Source organism: Elephantulus edwardii, unplaced genomic scaffold (genome assembly GCF_000299155.1).
Source record: "Elephantulus edwardii isolate Elephantulus edwardi_28Jun2011 unplaced genomic scaffold, EleEdw1.0 scaffold00207, whole genome shotgun sequence".
Lineage (NCBI taxonomy): Eukaryota > Metazoa > Chordata > Mammalia > Macroscelidea > Macroscelididae > Elephantulus > Elephantulus edwardii.
Window position 1 is genome coordinate 2921221 of NW_006399957.1, and position 20789 is coordinate 2942009.

A 20789-nucleotide genomic window follows, 5' to 3' on the forward strand; every position below is an offset into this window, starting at 1 on the left:
CTTTGGAATGGGAACAAATATTTATTTTTTCCAGTCAGTGGGTCAGCTGGCTGTTCTCCAGGTTTCTTGGCACAACTTTGGAGGGATTAGAGAGCATTATCCTGAGTGAATTGGCTCAGTCCCACAAGGATAAATACTGTATAAAATCATTAATAAATACTGTATAAAATCATCATTGTAAAATGAGTATAAGGATCCAAGGTTGGGGGGAGGGTAGAAACAGAGGGGTGAGGATGTGTGTGTGTGTGTGTGTTTTAATCATGGGGTTGTACAATTTGATGGAGGGTGAGGGAAACTGGAAGAATCTGGTCTGAAAAACTATTAGAATTTTGTAAATAATCTAGTATAAGAAAACAACAACAACAACAATAAAAAACAAGACAAAAGAAAAAGACTGTCTTGTAGCTTGGAAGCAGGAGTGGCATCTACTTCCTTAACAATATGCCTCTGGAAACTATGAACTTTGATAAGTGACAATAGTTATAGAAAGGCTTTAGGCCTTTTCTTCATAGGGTCGCTATGAGCCGTGCTAGACTCAATGGCAATCAACTACAACAACGACAATATCCTGTAGCCACTCAGTGAATTTCTTTTTCCACATCCAATGTATTTGTGCTTCTCTGCCAGGGTGACTGATGGGTAACAAGCACTGTTGATTCTTCCTCCTTTTTGGCTCTTAGATGCAAATCACTTTCTGTCCTATAACCTTCTGTCTACTAACTGTACTGTCTCTGGTTTTCCAAGTCCTCTGCCACTTTGCCCCTTTGTTCCTTATCCCATCCCTCCATAATAGTTTCTTGTTTTTTCTTTCAGTTAAACGTTACGTTGGTCATGAACTGGTTTGGTACAAGTGCCAAAGTGGCCTCATAAAATCACTTGTTGAAAATTATTTTCTCCTTTTCTTCTGAAGTTTGCGAGAAAAGTGACAGCTCATTCCTCTTATTTGGTTGAACTGTCTAATAAAACCATCTAGAATCTGAGAATTTTTTTTTTAGGAGAGGTATTATCAAATTATGAATTCACCTACAAAGTGAGTAGAGGTAGTTGATTGAATGTGTTGGTAGCTTCTGGTTTTTGAGGAAGTAGTCCATTTATTTATGTTGTCGAATTTATGAGCACAGAGTTGTTTGTCGTGTTCCCTTATCAGTGTATCTGCTGGGACCATGGTGGTTTCGGCTGTCCATTCTTCTTTCTTTGCATCTTTGTTAGTCTTGCTGGAGGTTTATCAATTTTATTGATTTTTTTTTCCTTCAGTGAGTCAGATTTTTGTTTCACAGATTGTTTCCTACTTTCTTTTTCCTGTTTCATGTTCCATGGGTATCAATTCTCTTTCTCCAGTCCCTATGCTGCTTGCTGCTGGCTGATTGTACTTGCTTTTGGAGGTTGGAGTTCAGATTATTAGTGTGAAATTTTTCCTTTTTTTATAATGTAAACATTTAGTGCTTTAAAATTCCCTCAGTATGATTCCACCTCTTTTGATAATTTTATTCAATTCTATGTATATATTTTAATTTTCTTTGAGATTTACTCTTTATTTAGTGATGTCTTTAATTACAAAGTGCTTAGAGGTTTTTTTTCATGTTATTGATTTATAATTTGATTCCTTTATTGTCAGAGGATTTACTCTGTATGATTGAATTATGCATTTACTGAGGTATATATGATGCCTTAGAATACAGGTTCATTTTGTTTGGCACTTGAAAAGTACCCCCTCTGTTGTTGATTGGAGTGGTCCTTGGCTATCAGTTACACCTCACTGATTGACAGTGTTACTCAGATCTGTTGTTATATCTTGCTGTTACTCCTTCTGCTGGTTCTGTAATTTGTGTTGAAGGTAGTTTTGAGGTACCCACGTGTAATTGTATATTTATTCTGTTACCTTTTTTAGATTTTGTCACATATGTTTTGAGGCTATGTTGTTTGGTGAATGCATATTTAAAACACTATGCTTTCCTGCCTGTATGGATGACAATACCTTGTTAGCTGAAACCCAAGAGAACTTAAAACATTTACTAATGAAAATCAAAGGAGATATTGTGAGGAAGATACTCTGTCTCCAGTATGAATCACATCTACATTAAGGAAAGAAATATCTTTACAACTGGACCAACAAGAAACTGTATGATAAATGGAGAAAAGATTGGTCTTGCCAAGGACTTCATTTAACTTGGATCCATAATCAATGGCGTTGGAAATAGCACTGAAGAAATCAAATAAGGAATTGAATTGGCAAATCTACTGCAACGAGTCTCTTTTAAGTGCTAACGGGCGAAGTTACTTGGAGGGTAAAGTGACATTCCTGAGTGAGATCAGGGTGTATTTAGTCATGTGCATGTGAAAGTTGGGTAATGCATAAAGAAAATCCATGAGCTTTAATAAAGGATGTGTTTTGATTACAAGAATCTGTTTTTTGTTAGGTGCCATTAAGTTGACTGTGACTCATATTGACCTTCTGAGCTACAGATCTGAACCTTGCTCTCTGCATCCATGTGCCCTCTGATATGTCATTCCATCTTGTCAAGAGTCTTCCTCGCTTTATCTGACCTTTACCTTTCCCATCACAATGTCTTTCTAAGGATTCCTCTTTTCTGACAACATGCCCAAATCATGTGAGATTACGTTCTTGTTGTTGTTGCTGTTGAGTTGCTTACAATCTATAGTGACCCTAAGAATAGTGTGTCTGAAGCCTGCCCTGTCCTGAGCCAGTCTCATTGATTTCTAATGCACCAACCCCAATCGCCCCAGTTACTGTATCAATTCATCTCATCCGGGGTCTTCCTCTCCTGCGCTGTCCCTCCATCCTTCCGAGCCTGATGTCCTTCTCCAAGGATCAGTTCTTCCTGGCCATGTGCCCAAAGTATGTGAGGCGGAGTTTCAAAATTCTAGCCTCCAAGGAGAAACTTGGTTTACCTCTCTTCAAGACAGTCCTATTTGTTTTCTTGGCAGTCCATGGTATGTTCAAGACTCTTCTCCAGCACCACAAATCAAAGGCATCAATTCTTCTTTTATCATCCTTAGTCATTGTCCAGCTTTCTGATGCATAGCAAGTAATTGCAAAGACCATGGCCTGGAGTAGTCTCTAGACTGACATTGTTGCTTTTCAGTCCTCTGGAGAGGTCCCTGACAACAGATTTTCCAGAGCAATTCAAGATCAAGTTAAGGATTTATAATCTTTGTCTCTAAGGAGAATCCTGGCTTCACTTCTTCCAGGATAGACTTGTTTGTTCTTTTGGCAATCCATGGAATATTCACTACTCCAACCACTCTTAAACACCACAGTTTAAGAGCATAAATTCTTCTATAATCCTTATTAATTATCCAGCTTTTACATACATAGGAAATAATTGAGAAGAACATGGCTTGAATCAAGCCTTAGCCTTCAAACTAACAACCTTGTTCTTCTGCACTTTGGAGAGATCTTTGTCAGCAGATTTTCCCAACATGACACATCTTTTGATTTCTTGACTGCTGTGACTGAGGGTGTTGATTGTGGATCCAAGTAAAATGAAATCAATGACAACTTCAGTCTTTTCTCCATCTATCAGGATGTTGTCTATTGGTCCAGTGATGATTTTTGTTTTCTTGATGGTGTGATGTAATCTATCTTAAAAGATGTAGTCTTTGATCTTCTGCAGCGAGTGTTTCAAGTTCTGTTCGCTTTCAGCAAGCAAGGTTGTATCATCTGCATAACGTAGGTTATTGATGAGTTTACCTCCTATCCCAAAGCCACATTCTTCTTGAGCCCAGCTTCTTGAATGAGTTGCTCAGTATACATATTGAATGGGTCTGGAGAAAGAGTATAACTCTGCCTGATGTTAAACCACGCACTGTTCCTTCATTCTGTTCCAATTACATGCCAGTGTTGTTATGTTGTTAAGTGCTGTCGAGTCGAGCATGACTCATAACAACTCTATGAAGGAAAGATCTAAACCCTGTTCTATGAGTAGTGTCGTTTCCAAAGTCGCGTTGCCAAGAGTGAGCCATAAAGGGGCTGGAGTGACCGCATTCATGTCAGTTAAAGTGGAATTCAGAGCACAAAAAATCACCAGAGACAAAAATCTCCCTGGAAATGACATAATTTTGAAAGGATTCAATCTCCATGCAAGTATTTTTGTAGTTGGGAGCCTTCGATTTGGTTTCAACCTAGAGTGTACAACGAAGTGAAACTGTACAATTCTGTGCCCTTCTCACAATTACTGCTACATTGATTCAGCTTTGAGTCCATTTCTTCCGCTACAACGTCAGTCCACTGACGACCTTCCTGCTTTTCGCTGACCATCTGTGTTACTCATCATGACGTACTTCTCCGGGGTCTGCTCCCTCCTGGTAAAGTGCCCCAAGCACATGGCAGGGCGTCCAGCCATCCCCACTTCTGAAGACATGCTGGCTGCCCTCCTTCTTTTGGGCATGTCTGTTCTTTTGACAAGTCATAGTACATTCGATATTCTTTGCCAGAACCACAATGCAAAGACATCTGGTTTTTTATCTTCCTTATTCAGTGTCCAACTTTCACATACATAAGAGGAAACTGAAAATAGAATCACATTGGTCAGGCACATCTTAGTCCTTGAAGTGATATCCTTGGTTATTAACACTTTAAAGAGATCCTTGAAAAGAGCATTTGCTTAATGTAATTTGCGTTTGATTTCTTGACAGCTATTTCCATGGACATGGATTGTGGACCCAAGTAAAATGAACTTCTTAACCGTTTCAATCTTTTCTTCATTTCTCATGTTGTTGCTTATTGGTCCAGCTGGGAGGATTTTTATTGTCTTTTTGTTGAGATGTGACCTCTACTGAAGGCTAATGAAGTTTTTTAAAACCACCAGTAAATGCTTGAAGTCTTCTTTGTTTTCAACAAGCCAAGTTATATCATCTATATTAGACATTGTTAGTGAGGCTTCCTATAATCTTATTGCTGTGTTTTTTGCATATACTACAGATTTTCAGATTATTGGCTTAGCTTACAAATTGGATAAGTATGGTGAAAGGTATAATTCTTTTGTACACTTTCCCTTATTTCAAATAAGGTAATATCCTCTGGTTGTGTTTGAACAACCATCTCCTAGTCTATATATAGATTTCAATTTATAACAACCCTATGAACAACAAGAGAATAAACAGGACTGTCCTGGAAAAAGTGAAACCAGGGTGCTCCTTGGAAGCAAGGATGGTGAAACTCCATCTCACATACTTTGGGCATGTTGTCAGGAGGGCCCAGACCTTAGATAAAGACATCATGTTTGGAAGGGCAGAAGACTAGCTCAAGAGAGGAAGAGCCTTGATGAGATAGATTGACACAATGACTGTGCCAGTGGGGTCAGGTGTGTCAAAGATGGTGAGGTTGGTTCAGCACAGGGTGAGGTTCAAAGCTGCTGTTCATAGGGTTGTCATAAATTATAGTTGATTTGATGGCACATAATAACATTTACTCTCTATGATGAACAAATAATCTGAAAATCTGAACTCTGTGAAGGGCGACATCAGGATTGGAGGAAGCCTTATTAACAACTTTCAGATTATACAACCGTGTGTGGTGAAAATGAAGAGGACTTGAAGCACTTGCTGGGAAAGATCAGAGATCACAGCTCTCAGTGTGTTTTTCACATCAACATGAAATCCTCACAACTTGATGCATAAACAGAGAAATGGAAGAAAGATCAAAGTGGTCAAAGATTTGACTTTATTTGTACGCAGAGTCAACACTCATGGGAGTAGCAGTCCAGCAATCAAACAACATATGGCATCTGGGCAAATCTACTGCTAAGGACTTTGTGAAAGTGCTTAAGAGCAAGTACGTCACTTTGAAGACTAAGGTACATCTGGCCCAAGCCATGCCATTTTGAAATACCTCCTATACCCGGGGAAGTTGGACAATAAGTAAGGAAGACTGAAGAATTATGCATTTAGACTTTGGTTCTAGTGAAGAATAGTGTGTAAACCATGGACTGTGGAAGGAAGTTTAAATGTCCCATGGAAGAAGTCCAATCAGAATGCCTCTTAGAAGGAAGAATGACAAGACTTTGTCTCAAGGTCTTTGGATATGTTGTCAGGATAGAGCATTACTGGAGAATGATCTCATGCTTGGTAAAACATATGGTCTGAGGAAGAGAGGAAGAACTCAGTTACGTGGACTGACAGAATTGTGAAAATGAAGACAGTTGACAACCGTGAGGACGGTACCGTGCTTGGCAGAGTCCCGTTGTGTCACATGCTCTTGTGACTTAGCGCTCACTCGGCAACATCTAACAGAAACAAAGAGCATTTAAAACGTTTGAGTCATTGAACAGGAAATGAAGTTCTTATGTAATTATGTGGTTTTAAATATACTGACAATATAAATTCTAAGTATCTTGGCAATGATGCCTCATTTCTTATTTTCTTTTTAGACCTGCATTCTAGAAGCAACCACACCACACATCAAACAGAGGAAGCTGTTCGGTTCTCTTTTTGGTACGATTTTCTTAGACTTGGCCTACAGCCAATACTTTTGGGATCTTGTTTATTTTTAGTAAATCCTATTTTGTCACTGATACCTATTTTAACAGAGGATTGCTTCTCTTGGAAATTATTTTGGGATTAAATTAAATAGCCTAAAATTCAAATCTTGCAAGTAGGACAATAAGTTTATAAAGTTAAAAACAACAAAAACCAAAAGCATAAATATTGATGTGGAATGCGATGACCCGGAGGGCATGACATGACAACACTGTTAGTATTGTACCTGACACAGGTGAAATAAATCAGAGGATTATAAATAGATTTGCTTCTGGATAAATGTAGCAACATCCAATGACAAACTTCGAAATCTTAATACAATTTCCCCCCAATATTGTAAGGAAAGATTCAGAGATTATCATCAGAATATATATCCCTTAATTTACTTGACTGTTGGAAATGGTTAATTTCTGTGAGAAGAATCTCGAATTCACTAGAGTGGCTCCATTCCTTGCCTTTGGGTTTACTTTTCTCTCTGACCTCACTGGCTATGGGAGAGAGCACAGCACCCCTTGGAATCCCATGAGGCCGAGGTGCAGAGCTGTCCTCCCTGGATCTGAGCCCCACACGCTGTCTCCCCGTCCCCTGCTCCTTCCCTTTCTCCTTTCTCTCTTTCTATTTGCTCCTTTATTCTTTTCATTTTATTTCTTTCTTTCTTAATTGTTTGATCCCTGGGTGGTAAAACTTTGCCAGTCCTTCCTGAGCAGGAGAAGGAAGCAGATGTGAACTAGTGAGAATCAACACACTGAGTCCTGCGTTCAGAGCTCTGCGTGAAATAGATGCACATCCACACGTCCCTGGTCTGGCTCGGGGAGCCGTAAAGCCTGGGGAGTTCCAGCTTGGACGACTCGGGAAGTCTCTGACTCCCTTATGTTCACCAGGCCGAGGCTCAAGGGAGTGAATGGGCTCGGGCTGTGCGGCTCACAGCAGAAGAAACGTGCTAACGATTATCATTTCTTAAGTGTGAAGCGTCCCAGGCCTGCCAGGTTATTTGCTGCAGGACTCGCTGAATATCCAGGGGGCTGAGATCTGAGCAGGCTATCAAGCTTTGACGTCAGCTCGTGGAAATTGCCCTCTGATAAAGAGAGCATGGAGTTCACTTTGCTTGGGGTGCGTGTGAAGAGTTTAGGGTGAACACTGTGGCTTGAAGAGGATTCTCTCCCCCTCTTTTATTTTATTCAGTCAAGTTATTGTTTGCTTGTTTTTAAATATAAAAGGGTGCAGCGTCTGATGTAAACTCAAAAGAGCTTGGGAGTTCTGGGCATGACTCCTGGCTGTGGTCCGACCCCTGCTGATGTTGCCAAGCCAAGAAACATGGCGTCCAGAGGAGCTGAGACCAGAGTCCTTGGGTAGTGGTGAGTTTGTGTGAAAATGTAAGTTTATCTCTTTGGGGCAAGATGATGAGCATATGTGCCAAGTAGACTGAAGTCAGAGGTTGCCTAGCACAGACACAGAAGATATTATGACTTTCATTACGACAACTTTAAAGAGAATTGGGTTTGACCCATAAGGATTCTGTTCTGTTGAGATGCCTTTTACTAGAATGTAGCTTCCTCATCATCTTCTTACCTAGACAAGAGTTTAACAAAAGTACTGTTTTGTCTACAGTGTTTGGATGTCTAAAGGTGTCTGCAGGAGTATCTGAAACTCCTGAAATAACACCATGTTTGTGTTGTATCATGATAGCAAGGATAATAGTCATTGACTGTAGAAACTTTTAGATTTAAAATTTTATGATAATCAGTTGTAGTCCTTGTGGCTAGAAAGTTATACTACCAAGCCAAAAGGTGTGTGATTTTAATCTGTGGCCCTCCAGCCTGTTTTTTTTTAACACTGTTTTTGGTCAAACATTCTTCTACGTCGTATAGCCCTTGTGTGTCCACTTGCTGTACAGAGGTAACTCGTGGTTGCTGTGATGCTGAACACTGTGACACTGATGTGTCAAATGCGATAATGGTTACCCATGGTGGACAGTGTTTGGTGGAGTTCCCCAATTAAAACAAGCTTGGAAGCAGGAGTGGCATCCACTTCTGAAACATCTTGGCTCCAGAAGCCCTATGAACTTGAAGAAACAATGTAAGTTATACAGGTGTTAAGATCTTTCATTCATAGGGTCGCTATGAGTTGTCGATGACTCGACGGCTCTTAACAGTTGTGGTTGTGTTAATGATGACTCGTAGGGACCCTCTAGTAGAGAGTCAAACTGCCCCACAGTGTTTCCTAAACTATCGTCTTTATAGGAGTCCACTGTCTCATCTCATTCCAGAGGACAGCTAGTAGGTTCGAACTGCTGACCTTTTGGGTAACAAGTAAGCACTTACCCACTCTGCCACCAGCGCTTCTGAAAGATGTGGTAGAAACATGAAAGCCACACAGAACCTCAGCTTAATACATGAAAGGTGGACTCATTAATTGGCTTTCCTCCTGTGATTACCGAAGGGCCCTCATTCTTCTGCACTTGCGGCTGCTCTTCTTCCGCACCGTCCTCTCCGCTCCGACTCACACTGACTCGCGTCTGCAGCAGGTCACGGCTTGCACTTATTTACACATGCGTGTGAAAATGTCGCTTAGCAGTTTCCTTTTACACTTGCATGCCTATTTTTTCGTATAGCTTTATAAGAACAGAACATTAAGAACATTTTATTATTATTCCTTTAAGTGTTGTTGTTGTTAAGGGTCACTGGGTCAACTCTAACTCGCAGCCGGCCTGTCCTGCACCATCCTCATGATCTCTGTCACGCTCAAGCCCTTTGTCACTATCCCCACCTTGACACAGGGACAGTCACACAGAATGCTCCATGACTGGTTATTCTTGAGAATGCGTCGTAACTTGTTGGATGGTGCCCTTGTGGGACATCAGCGGTTGACATGGTGGCCACACACACAGGCATTTGGCCCTGGTCTCCTGGGACTGATCATGGAGACAGCGAGTGGTTTCGACAAATCACATCTTTTAGCCTCAGCGTACATCTTAGGCATTCAACTTTCAGCCCAAAGTTTGCAGACACAGTTAGGAAGGCCTAGCAATATGCTTCTGAAAGAGCCTAGCCTAGCAAGCCAGAAGGGCCGGCTCTCCTCTGCAATGCGGGGTTTGCATGAGTCAGGAACGACTTCACAAGCCCCAGGGTGGTGCAGTTAGGTGTCACACACCTTCCCCACCTGGCAATCCATGGACAGCATGGCGGGGCGCTCGCTGACCCTGTGCTGTCCTCTCCGGCAATGACGTGCTCCAGCCAGTGGCGGAAGCCTCTGTACTCGCCCACCTCACTGAGCCGTCCTGGTTTTGTGAGACTGTGTCTCACCCCTTTCGAGCACGTTTTCAAGAGGGGCCTCTCCCCTGGAGAAGGCTCAGCATCACCCGCAAAATGGGATTAAGAGGTTTGAGAAGGCTAAATTGGGAGGATGGCACCGGGCAGGACGGGGCTCAAATCTGTTGTTGGAGGGTTCACATCTGTTGTTCGTAGAGTCACTATAAGTTGTACTTGACTAGATAGGACCTAACAACACTAACAACAGCAACATAGTAATTTATCCATGAAAACTGATTGAGGAGCTGGTATCCAACAGTGTGCAGTGGATGCTGGCCGTGATAACAGCTGGCGTCCTGTGCTGAGATCAGCAGAAGCGAGGAGACAAGGGCAGGGGGCAGCAGGTGCTGACTAACTCCAGCTCTGCTTATTGCCTGTGACACTTTAAACGCTGTCTGTCCTTCCGTGAGTGAGAGGGTTAACACAGAAGGAAATGGCAGCCCTGGTCGTTCAGCAGCTTCCTGTTTCATGACTGCAGTTTTGGAAACACTTTAACTAGTTTTCTGTTTATAGTATTAAACGCATGAGAGAAGAAAGGGATGTTAAATTATTTTGTACTATCTTTCGTGCTTCATACTTTTTTCAGTAATCTGATAAATTGATGTATCATGTTTTCTGGGCCTAGATTTGTCACTGTCTCCCTGCTGGTGACATGGGGAAACTGCATAGAACTCTGACTTTATCCAGCAAGCACACAACTTCCTGTCTCCACTTGGTTGGAAAAGGACACCAGCCGGAGGGCTAGGTAGGTGACTGTAAATGCTTCTAAGTTAAAACTATAATACATAGTAGAACTTGTATAATATGCATTCGGCCTTTCGGCTTGAATCTAAAGGCTCTCTGTCGACTCAGACCAGATGTATGAGCGATTTATTTACAATGAAAGGCTTAGGAAGAATGGTAGCTGATGATTTCCATGTACCGTTTACTAGGAAGTCACTGTTCTCTTCATGAAACATTCATTAATAACATGAATAACAATTCTAACAACAGTTTGTGTTCCCTGAGTTCTGCTATGTGTCAAACACTCGCTCCCACTGTCTCATTTCATCCTTGCAACAACCTAGGGAGACTGTCTTATTTCCCCTACTTACAACTGAGAAGAGTGAGATTCAGAAAAAGGCAAATGCTGGTGCTGTTATGAGGTGCTGCCGCACGAGCTGTAACTCATAGCAACCTTGTGCTCAACAGATTAAAATCCCTCCCTCTCCGGCTCCACCGTCATGACCACCATGGTGCTCAAGTTCACTGGGGCGGTCGCTGTGGTATTCCATCTCCTTGAGAAGCTTCCTCTCTCATGTGACCCTCTTCTTTTCACAACATATTTCCCCCAAGGACTGGCCCCTCCTGACAACACCCCTAAAGTCGTGAGATGAAGTTTCACCAGCCCTGCTTCTAAGGAGCCCCCTGGTTGCGCTTCTTCCAAAGACAGACTCGTTGGAGTTTTGGGCAGTCCATGGATGTTCAATACTCTCAGCAGCGGCATAATTCAAAGGTCTTCTTCGGTTTTCCTTACTCATTGTCCAACTCCCACTCACAAAGGAAGTCATTGAAAAGGTCTTGGCCTGAATCAGGCACACCTTAGTCTTTAAGTGGACATCCTTACTCCTTAGCACTGTAGAGAGGTCCTTTAGAGCAGACCTCCTCAATGCAGCACAGCTTTTGACTTTTTGACTGCTGCTATCATAACTGTTGATTATGGATCCACAGAAAATGTAGTCCTTGATAATATCAATACTTTTTCCATATACCATGATGTTAACTATTGATCTAGTTGTGAGAAATTTTATTTTCTTGGTAAGAAGATCGAATCCATATTACAGGTTGTAGTCTTTTTTACTAAGTGTTTAAAGACTTCTTCAAGTTCTACAAACTAGGTTGTGTCATATGCATAATACAGGTTTTCAGTGACTGTTCCTCCAGTCCTGACCTCATTTTTCATATAGCTAAGCTTCTGGAGTTTAAATGATAAATGATGTTGTTGTTATGTGTTGTTGAGTCATTTGTGACGCATAGCAACCCTGTGTACAACAGCACTTGAACCCTGCTCTGTTCTGTGCTCACCTTGTTGTTTCCAACACACCTACCCTAATTATCCCAGTCACTGAATCAATCCATCTCATTGAGGGTCTTCCTCTCTTGTGCTGTCCCTCCACCCTTCTAAACATGGTGTTCTTCTCCAAGGACTGGTCTCTTCTTGCAACATGCCCAAAGAATGTCAGACGAAGCCTCAAAATCCTTGCCTCCAAGGAGAAGCCTGGTCTCACCCTCTCTAGGATGAACCTTTTTGTTCTCCTAGCAGTCCATGGTATAGTCAATACTCTTTCTTGTCCAGCACCACAGCTCAAAGGAATCGATTCTCTTTCTATCATACCTAGTCATTGTCCAGCTCTCTGCTTTTCTTAAATCAAACATCTATCTAGTTGGTATCATGATTGGTATCACTTATACAGCCAATGATTATTCAGTAATTTAAGAATTCTTTTTGAAGGAAGATTAAACAAAAGAACAACCTCAGATCTGATTATTTTTTTCTAGATTGTTATGGACTCAGTGTGCTCTGGAGAAGTGATGTCCAGTGTGTTTCTTAATGGAAACATGCAGTGAACGTCAAAATAGCTACTGAATCTCTATTAGCTTAGAGTCAGCTCTTACGACTAGAGGAAGCAGCCAAGTTTAGGCGATGTGGACTTAAGTTACAAGAGTACTGAATTGTGAATTAGTCTACTAACCGAAAGTCTGGAACCTACGGTACCTTACTGTCACCCTGGGAGAAACATGAACTATGAGACATTCTCTGGGTAAGGTTTGCAATCGCAGAAACCTGATGGGGAGTTATCTTGAAATTGACTTGGTGACAGTGGTTACTTCCGGGTTTGGTGGTGTGTTTCTCTCTCTTCTTTGAGAGTCATTTCTATTTATGGTTAGAAAATACCACATTCTACATTAATTTAGTTCCAGTCTTCAGTGATCATTACTCAACTGAGGATGCATTTGTTTCTTGGTTACAACTTCTGGATAATTTTCTTCTTTACCTGGCAATCAGAAAAGTAAGTAAAGATTTTGAATTGCTGATGTTTCAGGCAGTTCTGTGAGCGTGTTCACTGTGGCAAAGTCAAGTCAAATGATGTTTTTGAGAAGGTGATGGAGAACGTGTGATGAGGGTGAAGTTAGCATTTGTGATGAGTTAGGGCCACAGAATCCCTGGATGGCAAACATGGGATTCTGCCAACTGTAAGGTTAGCGAGGTACATCTACTCAGAGAGGCCGGGGAAGTCTTTCTGTGACGCAGATACACTTGTGGAATTGGAGCTATGCTCTTGGCAAGAGGTTTTAGTCTCAATGGGGGCTGCAAGAAGAGTTGGGAATAGGAAGAAGGCGAGTGCGTTTCCTAAACTACGAATAAAAGGACAGCGCACAGAAAAGCCTGAGAGCAGGGAATATTTCTCTTGACTCAAATATCTTGCAAAATTGTATTTTAGACCTGGACAAGGCCCTGCTGATACTTAGCCATTCTCTGCCGTCTTGAGTGGATATTGGGCATCAATTCTTAGAGCTGCCCGCGGAAGTCAGTGTATGTCCTGCACAGTCTAGGTGACCCCATGGGGAGCTTCTGTCCAGCAGCACTGGGTGTCACTCTGAATTAGCGTTGATTCACTGGTACCTGAAATCAACGTCACTAAGGGACACTCTGCTTTCATTAAGACTAAAGTGTTCATCTTTGTATGTAAGGTCATCCAGGGCATGCGTTAGCACTGTCTGCCGGACAAGATGGGGAGTTGTTTGGGATTGGACAGGAAACTTGGATTATCCCACTTACTCTTTATAGTGCTATGACAGGTGACTATCTTAATTACAAGGCTCTACATGTTGATAGACACCAGGGCCATGGAAAGCAGATAGCTCTGTGGCCCAAAGTTATGAAAGAGTGGACACACTGAGTTCCTGGGAGTGTGTGTCCCCCGGAGCATGGATGAGGACATGTACCAGTGAGATTCCCTATTATATTTCACTCATTTACTTTACTGTGGCTGATTTGCCGTTTTCCTCAGGGAATCATATACAAAACGGATTTTAGCAGCAATGTGATGATGCAGGAATTTCAGTAAAAGTTTGTTTTGTTTCATATCAGCAGACATTCAAGATTGGTTCTAAAGGAAATCAGCCATTTTAAAGTGTTCTCCTCCTAACTCTTTCTAACTCTTACTCATCTAACACTTTTCACAATTTCTCATCTCTTCCCAAGCACTGGCTATCCCAACAAAGTGCAGTATTGAACTCCAACCAGCTTTCCCTCTGCTGGGCCAGAGCTCAGCGTCCGTCTTAATCAATATAGGTCTGCAATAATTCAAAGTGTATCCTCTAATTATCAGCTCATTCAGACCCAATTTGTGTGATGAGTGCTCACATGAGCTGAGGAGTGACTTTGTTTGCAGGTGTAAACCCACAGTTAGGAATTCTAACATCCATTCACACTTTCACCCCAGAAATCTAACTAATACAATTTCACTGTTGTCTTCGGAAACAGTTATACAACTAGAAAAATCACTGGTCCTTACCCAGAAAATGCAACCCATTTACAATAGTAACGTACAGTTTAAGTCACTTTTGTTTACCCCACGTCGAATTTAAAGTAGCAGAATGTGCTTCCCTCAGCCATATGGATGGATTGGTACTCTTACGATCTCCATTATACCCATATCCTTCCCAGGGGAGAAGGAACTGTTGGAAACAGCTTTAATTGATTTTTTAAGCATTGTTTGTTTCCATAATCTCTAGGACTCTCTAGCTCCTTCCTCTCCAACCTGCCCCTTTACTTCATGTCAATGTCTTGATTTCATCTCCATCCATGTCGGAATGGTGAGAAGCCAGTCAGTACATGATCAGGGCTGTCTTTACCAAGCTGTCTTCCAAACACCACAGTCGCTCCTTATCATTTCCACTGTTTATTCAACTAAAATGCTCAAACTGAAGACGAGGTGACATGTGACCTGAGCGCATCCCTTACATGGCATATTATTAATGATATTATGCATTAAAAAATGTACAAAAACCATTAGAGCAATATTAAAAATCTTTGAACAGATTTTTGTCTGTTTCTCTTGGAAAAAAACACAAGATTGATATTTTATAATATTCTGAACAAATATCCCGAGAGTTCTCTAACAATTCAGTGCTGACTCAATTCAACAAGGATCATGGAGTGTCTTCCTGCTCCTTGTGGGGTGGAGGCTCCCGGAGGTGCAAGGTAGGGGTCTCCAGGCAGAGCGGTGGAAGGAGAAACACACAGACAGCTTCTGCAGGAGAAAGATTCTCAGCTCCCAGGTTAATGCCATGTGCTCTGAAGGGGGCCTCAAAGACCCCACTTTGAAGGGTGTTTTGTCACCCTGTACAGACATGCAGAATACCTTAAACAATAAATTCTGATTATCTCTCCCTCCCTCACTTGGGGTCATTAATCCTCCCCTACGCAAGGTTCCAATTTGTTTATAAGGTGTCCTTTGCAAAGTTTCCTTCCATAAACAAACAGCGTGAAAACTCATCCAAAGAATTTAGATTTGCTGAACTCACTGGTGACAAGCTGAACAGGTTCTTAGCTCATGTCACACAGGAGTAGATTACCGATTTTCCCTGAGGTAACATGGACACGGTCCTCCCCACAGTAATGTGGATGTGTACTCTGCAGGGAGTTGCGTGGCAAATCCAAGCCCGGTGTTCCTAGACTTCAGTGCTTTGGAATTTGGCTTCATCAGGAAACATGTTCTTTGTAGATGCTGTTAGATGCTTGCAGAAACTAACATGAGGCCATCTGTGGTTGAGGGTTCAAGTCCCATCTAAGCAAGGTCCTTATTAAAAGAGATGAGAGAGAGAGAGACTCATGGTCAGAGGGAAGAAGGCATCTGAGGATGGAGGTAAATGTCTACAAGTCTGTGGTCAACATAAGTGGGGAGAGAAGAGGAAAGATCTCTTCCCAGGCTTTTCCACAAGAGCGGGGCCCTGCTAACCCTAAAATTGGACTTACAGCCTCTGGAACTGTGTTGCAATGGGTTTGTATTGTTTCCAACAACTCTGTAGACCATTGCTGTGTCAGGGTTAGGAGAGTCCCAGGGTTCTGATTGGTGTTGGTGATGATGGCTGCGCTCCTTCTCACCTTGTCTGCCCAGCACCTGAAGGACAGGTGTGTCCCTTGCATGTTCTCACACGCCACCTTTGTGGAGACCTGCTGGTGTCCCCTCCGTGAGTGAGAACTGCTTTCTTTCTGTTCACTTCTGCATTGGTGGCTTTGCTTGTTTTGTCTTCAAGGACAGGAGTTCTTTTATCCTTGGCCCATAGAAGGGGACATCTAATCAGTGTTTGTCCCATGAACAAATGACTGGAGAAGTAGATAGGTGGATGCATGTTTTGGGAGACACAGATTGACTAGGATGGATCTAAGTGATGACTGTTTCCCATTTTGGAAAATAGTTGTGTTCTTAGGGCTCAGTCTGTCCTCCACTGCAGGCGTGGGTGCAGGCGCGTCTTGATGTCTGTACAGGGCTCTTTCCACTTGATCCTGGGGCCCTCTGGGAAGAGGAAGCATCTCATTTCCATGTGCATGTGCTAGTAACTGCTCCTGGGTTGTATCAGGCCCTCCATGAAGGACTGCTAGGTGCATGGACATACACTTGTGGCCAGCATCACAGAGAGCATGGGAGTCATACGAATGGCCACCCTAATGCCACAATCCTTGGGCAACAAACACTGTTAAAAAAACACACTGGTTTCCACTCCTCACAGAATTCAAGACAAAGTCTCCCACTCACCCCATAAAAATGAAGGAAGTCTACACGGCTAGCCCAGACAAAGGCCCTCTGCGTCTCCTCCTTTGCTTGCACTGATGGTTGCTTCCAGACCAAGCCTGATTGGGACTGTCCTGTCTTCTCTGTGGGGCTCCGCAGGCCCAGACACGTCTGTTCTCTTTTAAAGGATGCTTCCTGTTCCTGCACTTGCCCAGCGCTCTTTGAAGTTGAAGCACCACATAAATCTATGCACAGCAACATGGATGGATGGCCTCTCCCTTCCCACCCTCTCTGGTGACAAACAGCCCAATCTGGCAGCAATTTCCTCCTCTTGGAACGATTTTCAACAACAGCTTCCACTTTTCCACCAACACTGAAACACTTACTGCCATCAAGTCCCTGATGAGTCACAGCAACGCTGTTGGCCTGAGAACTGTGATTGCAACAAGGCTCCCAGGAGGCTCCCAGGAGATTCCCAACAAGGCTCCCAGGAGGATCCCAGTCTATGGTATAATGAGACGGCCAAATACAGCCAGAAATGCATAATCTGGAGAGGATAAAATTGAGGAATGGGGCCTTCCAAAGATTAAATCCTGTGCATCAAAACCACTTTCCAGCAGAGTAAAAGGAAACCTATAGATGCGGAAAATTTTAGCAATACTATTTCAGACAAGGATTTCAGATAAAAAGTTTACAGAATCCTACAGAGCCTTCACAAAAAGCTGATAACACAACTACAAAATGAGCAAAAGACATGGAAAGAATTTTCAGAGGAAGATATTCGTCCAATAGCCAACAGACACATGAAGAAATACTCCCAATCACTGGCAATAAGAGAGACACAAATCAAAACCACAAAGAGATACCATCTCACCCCAGTAGCAGTGACAAAGTTTAACAGGACAGCAAGTAATAAATGTCGGAGAGGATGTGGTGAGATAGGAATTCTTATACACTATTGGTGGGATTGTAAAATGGTATAACCACTCTGGAAGGCAGTTTGGCGCTTCCTTAAAAAGCTAAACATATAAAAATTCCATATGACCCAGCTATTCCAATGCTTGGAATATACCCCAAGAAAATGAGAACTGAGGGACAAATGGAGACTTGTACATCAATGTCCATAGCAGTATTATTCACCATTGCAAGAACATGAAAAAAGCCCAGGTGTCTAATCACAATCAAATGGATTGAGAAATTATCGTACATTTACACAATGAATTTTGTAAATCATTACCTAACTTGGGAGGGACTGGAGACCATTATACTAAGTGAACTAACTCAGTCCCATAAGGACAAATACTGTATAAGGCCATTATTGTAGAATGTGTATGAGGGTCCAAGTCAGGGGGTGGAGAGTGTGGGAGCAGAGGGGTGAGGATGGGTGGGTGGGGGGTGTTAATCACAGGGTCATACCAGGAAGGGGGAGGGAGGGGTCAATAAAGGAAATGGGAATGATCTGGAGTGAAAAACAATGTTTATGAACTTTGTAAGTAAACCAGTATAAAATATTTGAAGAAAGAAACAAAAACTAGCTTTGACAAATCCAGTCTTAGACTATTAAAACAATTTTAGGTAGACAGAGTGGAATGTGAGAGGGAAGATTCATGAAAAGGGGAGTTTTTGCATCAGGCTAAGTCTGGCTTGCCTGGGTCCTAGGATCTGTGCTGACTCAGCCACCAGGACTGCTGTGAGCTCACCGCTCTGTTTAAGGAAAAGAGCGTTCTAGACACACTCATCCGGTCTCTGAGCAGATAGCTTGCTGGAGCAGGGAGCAGGGCTGTGAGTTTCATTTACCCACGATGTCCACGCATGTCTTCATAAGCTGGCATGCTGTTGTGTTGTTATGTGCCATAGAGTCACCTGCCACTCACAGAGACCCTGTGCACACTAGCTCTGAAACCTGCCCAGTCCTCAATCAATCTCATCGCCATGGACAAATCCAGTGCCGTTTCTCCAGTTACTGAGTCAACCCGTCTCATTCTGGGTCTTCTTCTCCTGTGCTATTCCTCCACCCTTCCAAGCATGATATCCTCCTCTAAAGATTGGTCCTTCCGGGCCGTCTGCCCAAAGTGTATAAGGTGGAGCCTCAGAATCCTTGCCTCCATGTAGCAGCCTGGTTTCATCCTCTCCAGGACAGAGCAGTTTGTTCTCCTGGAAATCTGTGGTATGTTCAACATTCTTTTCCAGCACCACAACTCAAAGGCATTGATCCTTCTTCTATCATCCTTAGTCATTGTCCAGCTCTCTGATGTATAACAAGTAATTGCAAAGACCATGGCCTAGATCAGGCACACCTTAGTCTCCAGACTAAGCAGACATTTGTTGCTCTTCAGTACTCTAGAGAGGTCCCTGACAGCTGACTTTCCCAGTGCAATTTGTCTTTTGATTTTCTGACTGCTGATGCCAAGAGTATTGATTGTGGAACCAAGCAAGCTGAAGTTATCAACAACTTCAATTTCTTCTCATCCATAACGAAGCTGCTGGTTGGCCCAGTGGTGAGAATCTTTGTTTTCCTGATGTTGAGCTTCAATCCATATTGCAGACTACAGTTCTTGACCTTCTGCAACAAACACCTCATGCCCTTTTCAGTTTCAGCAAGCAGGTTGTGTCATCTGCATAATGCAAGTTGTTAATGCGTCTTCCTCCAATCCTGATGCCACATTCCTTCTCATAGACCCCAGCTTCCTGGATGATCTGTTCTGCAAATAGATTGAAAAGATATAGAGATAGGACTAATCCTTGACGTAGAGGTTCTTCTAATAAAACCTCAAAGGCTCTGCTTATTTTAAACCACACTTTTAAGGTGTAAGGATATGATGAATTGCCTGAGGAAAGACTTCTCTTTTTTTTTGTGTACACATTTAGTTTTATTATAACAAAGAACTTATACACTTCCAATGTTTAAAACTGAGCATCATGTTTTCTTTCCAGTGAAACAAAAAGAAAATTTAACAATAAACAGGAACAAAATGACAATAGAGAATGTCAGTTCCAAATAAGGTCCTCCAGGCTCTGCTGATTCTCCCACTGAGTGGCAGAGTTCAAGTCATCATTAGGAGAGAATTTGATTTTATAAATGTTGTCTTAACTGCAAGGATGTCCGTTAAAATCACAATGAAACATCCAAAGGAGAAGCCATGTTGTCCAAAATGCCCACCTAACCCACCTAAACATCTCAAACCCACCCTTTGCTGACCTTCTAGAACCCCATTTTTTTTTTTTTAGTTTTTTCCTTCCTTTTTTAAACAAGAGAAAGTAGACAGATAAATGTTGGTAAATGCTGTTAGGATTCACGTAGAGACAGTGTGATCTCTGAGCCCAATATACAGAGAGAAGAGAAAAGCTAGAATCTATGCACTCCTCCACAGGGGCCCAGCACCCTCCAGCCTCCAGCAGAGCGAAGGGAGCAGAAGGTTTTTCTTTTCCCCCGCAGAGCATGGGGGTGTGTCGATTCCCTATTTTTGTTGAGACGGGAAGCATTGCTCGGGGAGGAGGATGAAGAGGCACTGCATTATTTGACCAGCGTTGAAGTGACAGGATTTGAAGATATTAAATCAGGTTACAAAACAGATTTTTATTTTGATGAAAATACTTACTTTGAAAATAAAATTCTCTCTAAAGAGTCTCATTTGAATGAGAGTGCTGAACCATCCTCAAAATCAACTGAAATCAAATGGAAATCTGGAAAGGACCTGACGAAACGTTCAAGTCAAATGCAGAGTAAAGCTAGCAGGAAGAGACAGCATGAAGAACCAGAAAGCTGTTCTATGTGGTTCACTGATCATTCTGATGTCGATGCAGATGAATTAGGAGAGGTTGTAAGAGGTGATATTTGGCCACATCCACTACAGTACTATTTGGTTCCAGGTACGGATGATGAAGGAGAAGAAGCTGATGATGACGATGAAGGAGATTTGGAAGATATTGATGAAGGGGAGGAAGATGATGATGAGGAAGACGAAGGAGAAGATGACTAAGAGCAGTGATGGATTCCAACCTTTCCTAATTTTCTTCAGTCCGTGGGAGCAAGTTGCAGTCTTCTGTTGTTTTGTTTATTTTTTTCCTCCCCTCTCTTCTTGTGTTTAGTCGCCCATTCTTGAGGTCTCTTTCTCTCCTTTACACCATGGTTCTCAACCATCCCGTTTTCTGAGGAAAGACTTCTTTGACTCCTATGTGATAAGATGTACGATAGGGGAAGGGT

General features: G+C 42.3%; 1 protein-coding gene across 1 annotated transcript in view; it reads left to right on the top strand.

Annotated features, from left to right (window-relative positions):
- LOC102850095 (protein SET-like) overlaps positions 1–20565 on the top strand; it is an 84649-nt gene extending 64084 nt beyond the window's left edge. Inside the window, exon 3 of the mRNA XM_006897246.1 lies at positions 20066–20565. Coding sequence (XP_006897308.1) covers positions 20066–20565 — 500 coding nt within the window. The remainder of the gene's footprint in view (positions 1–20065) is intronic.
- The last annotated feature ends 224 nt before the right edge of the window (positions 20566–20789 follow it).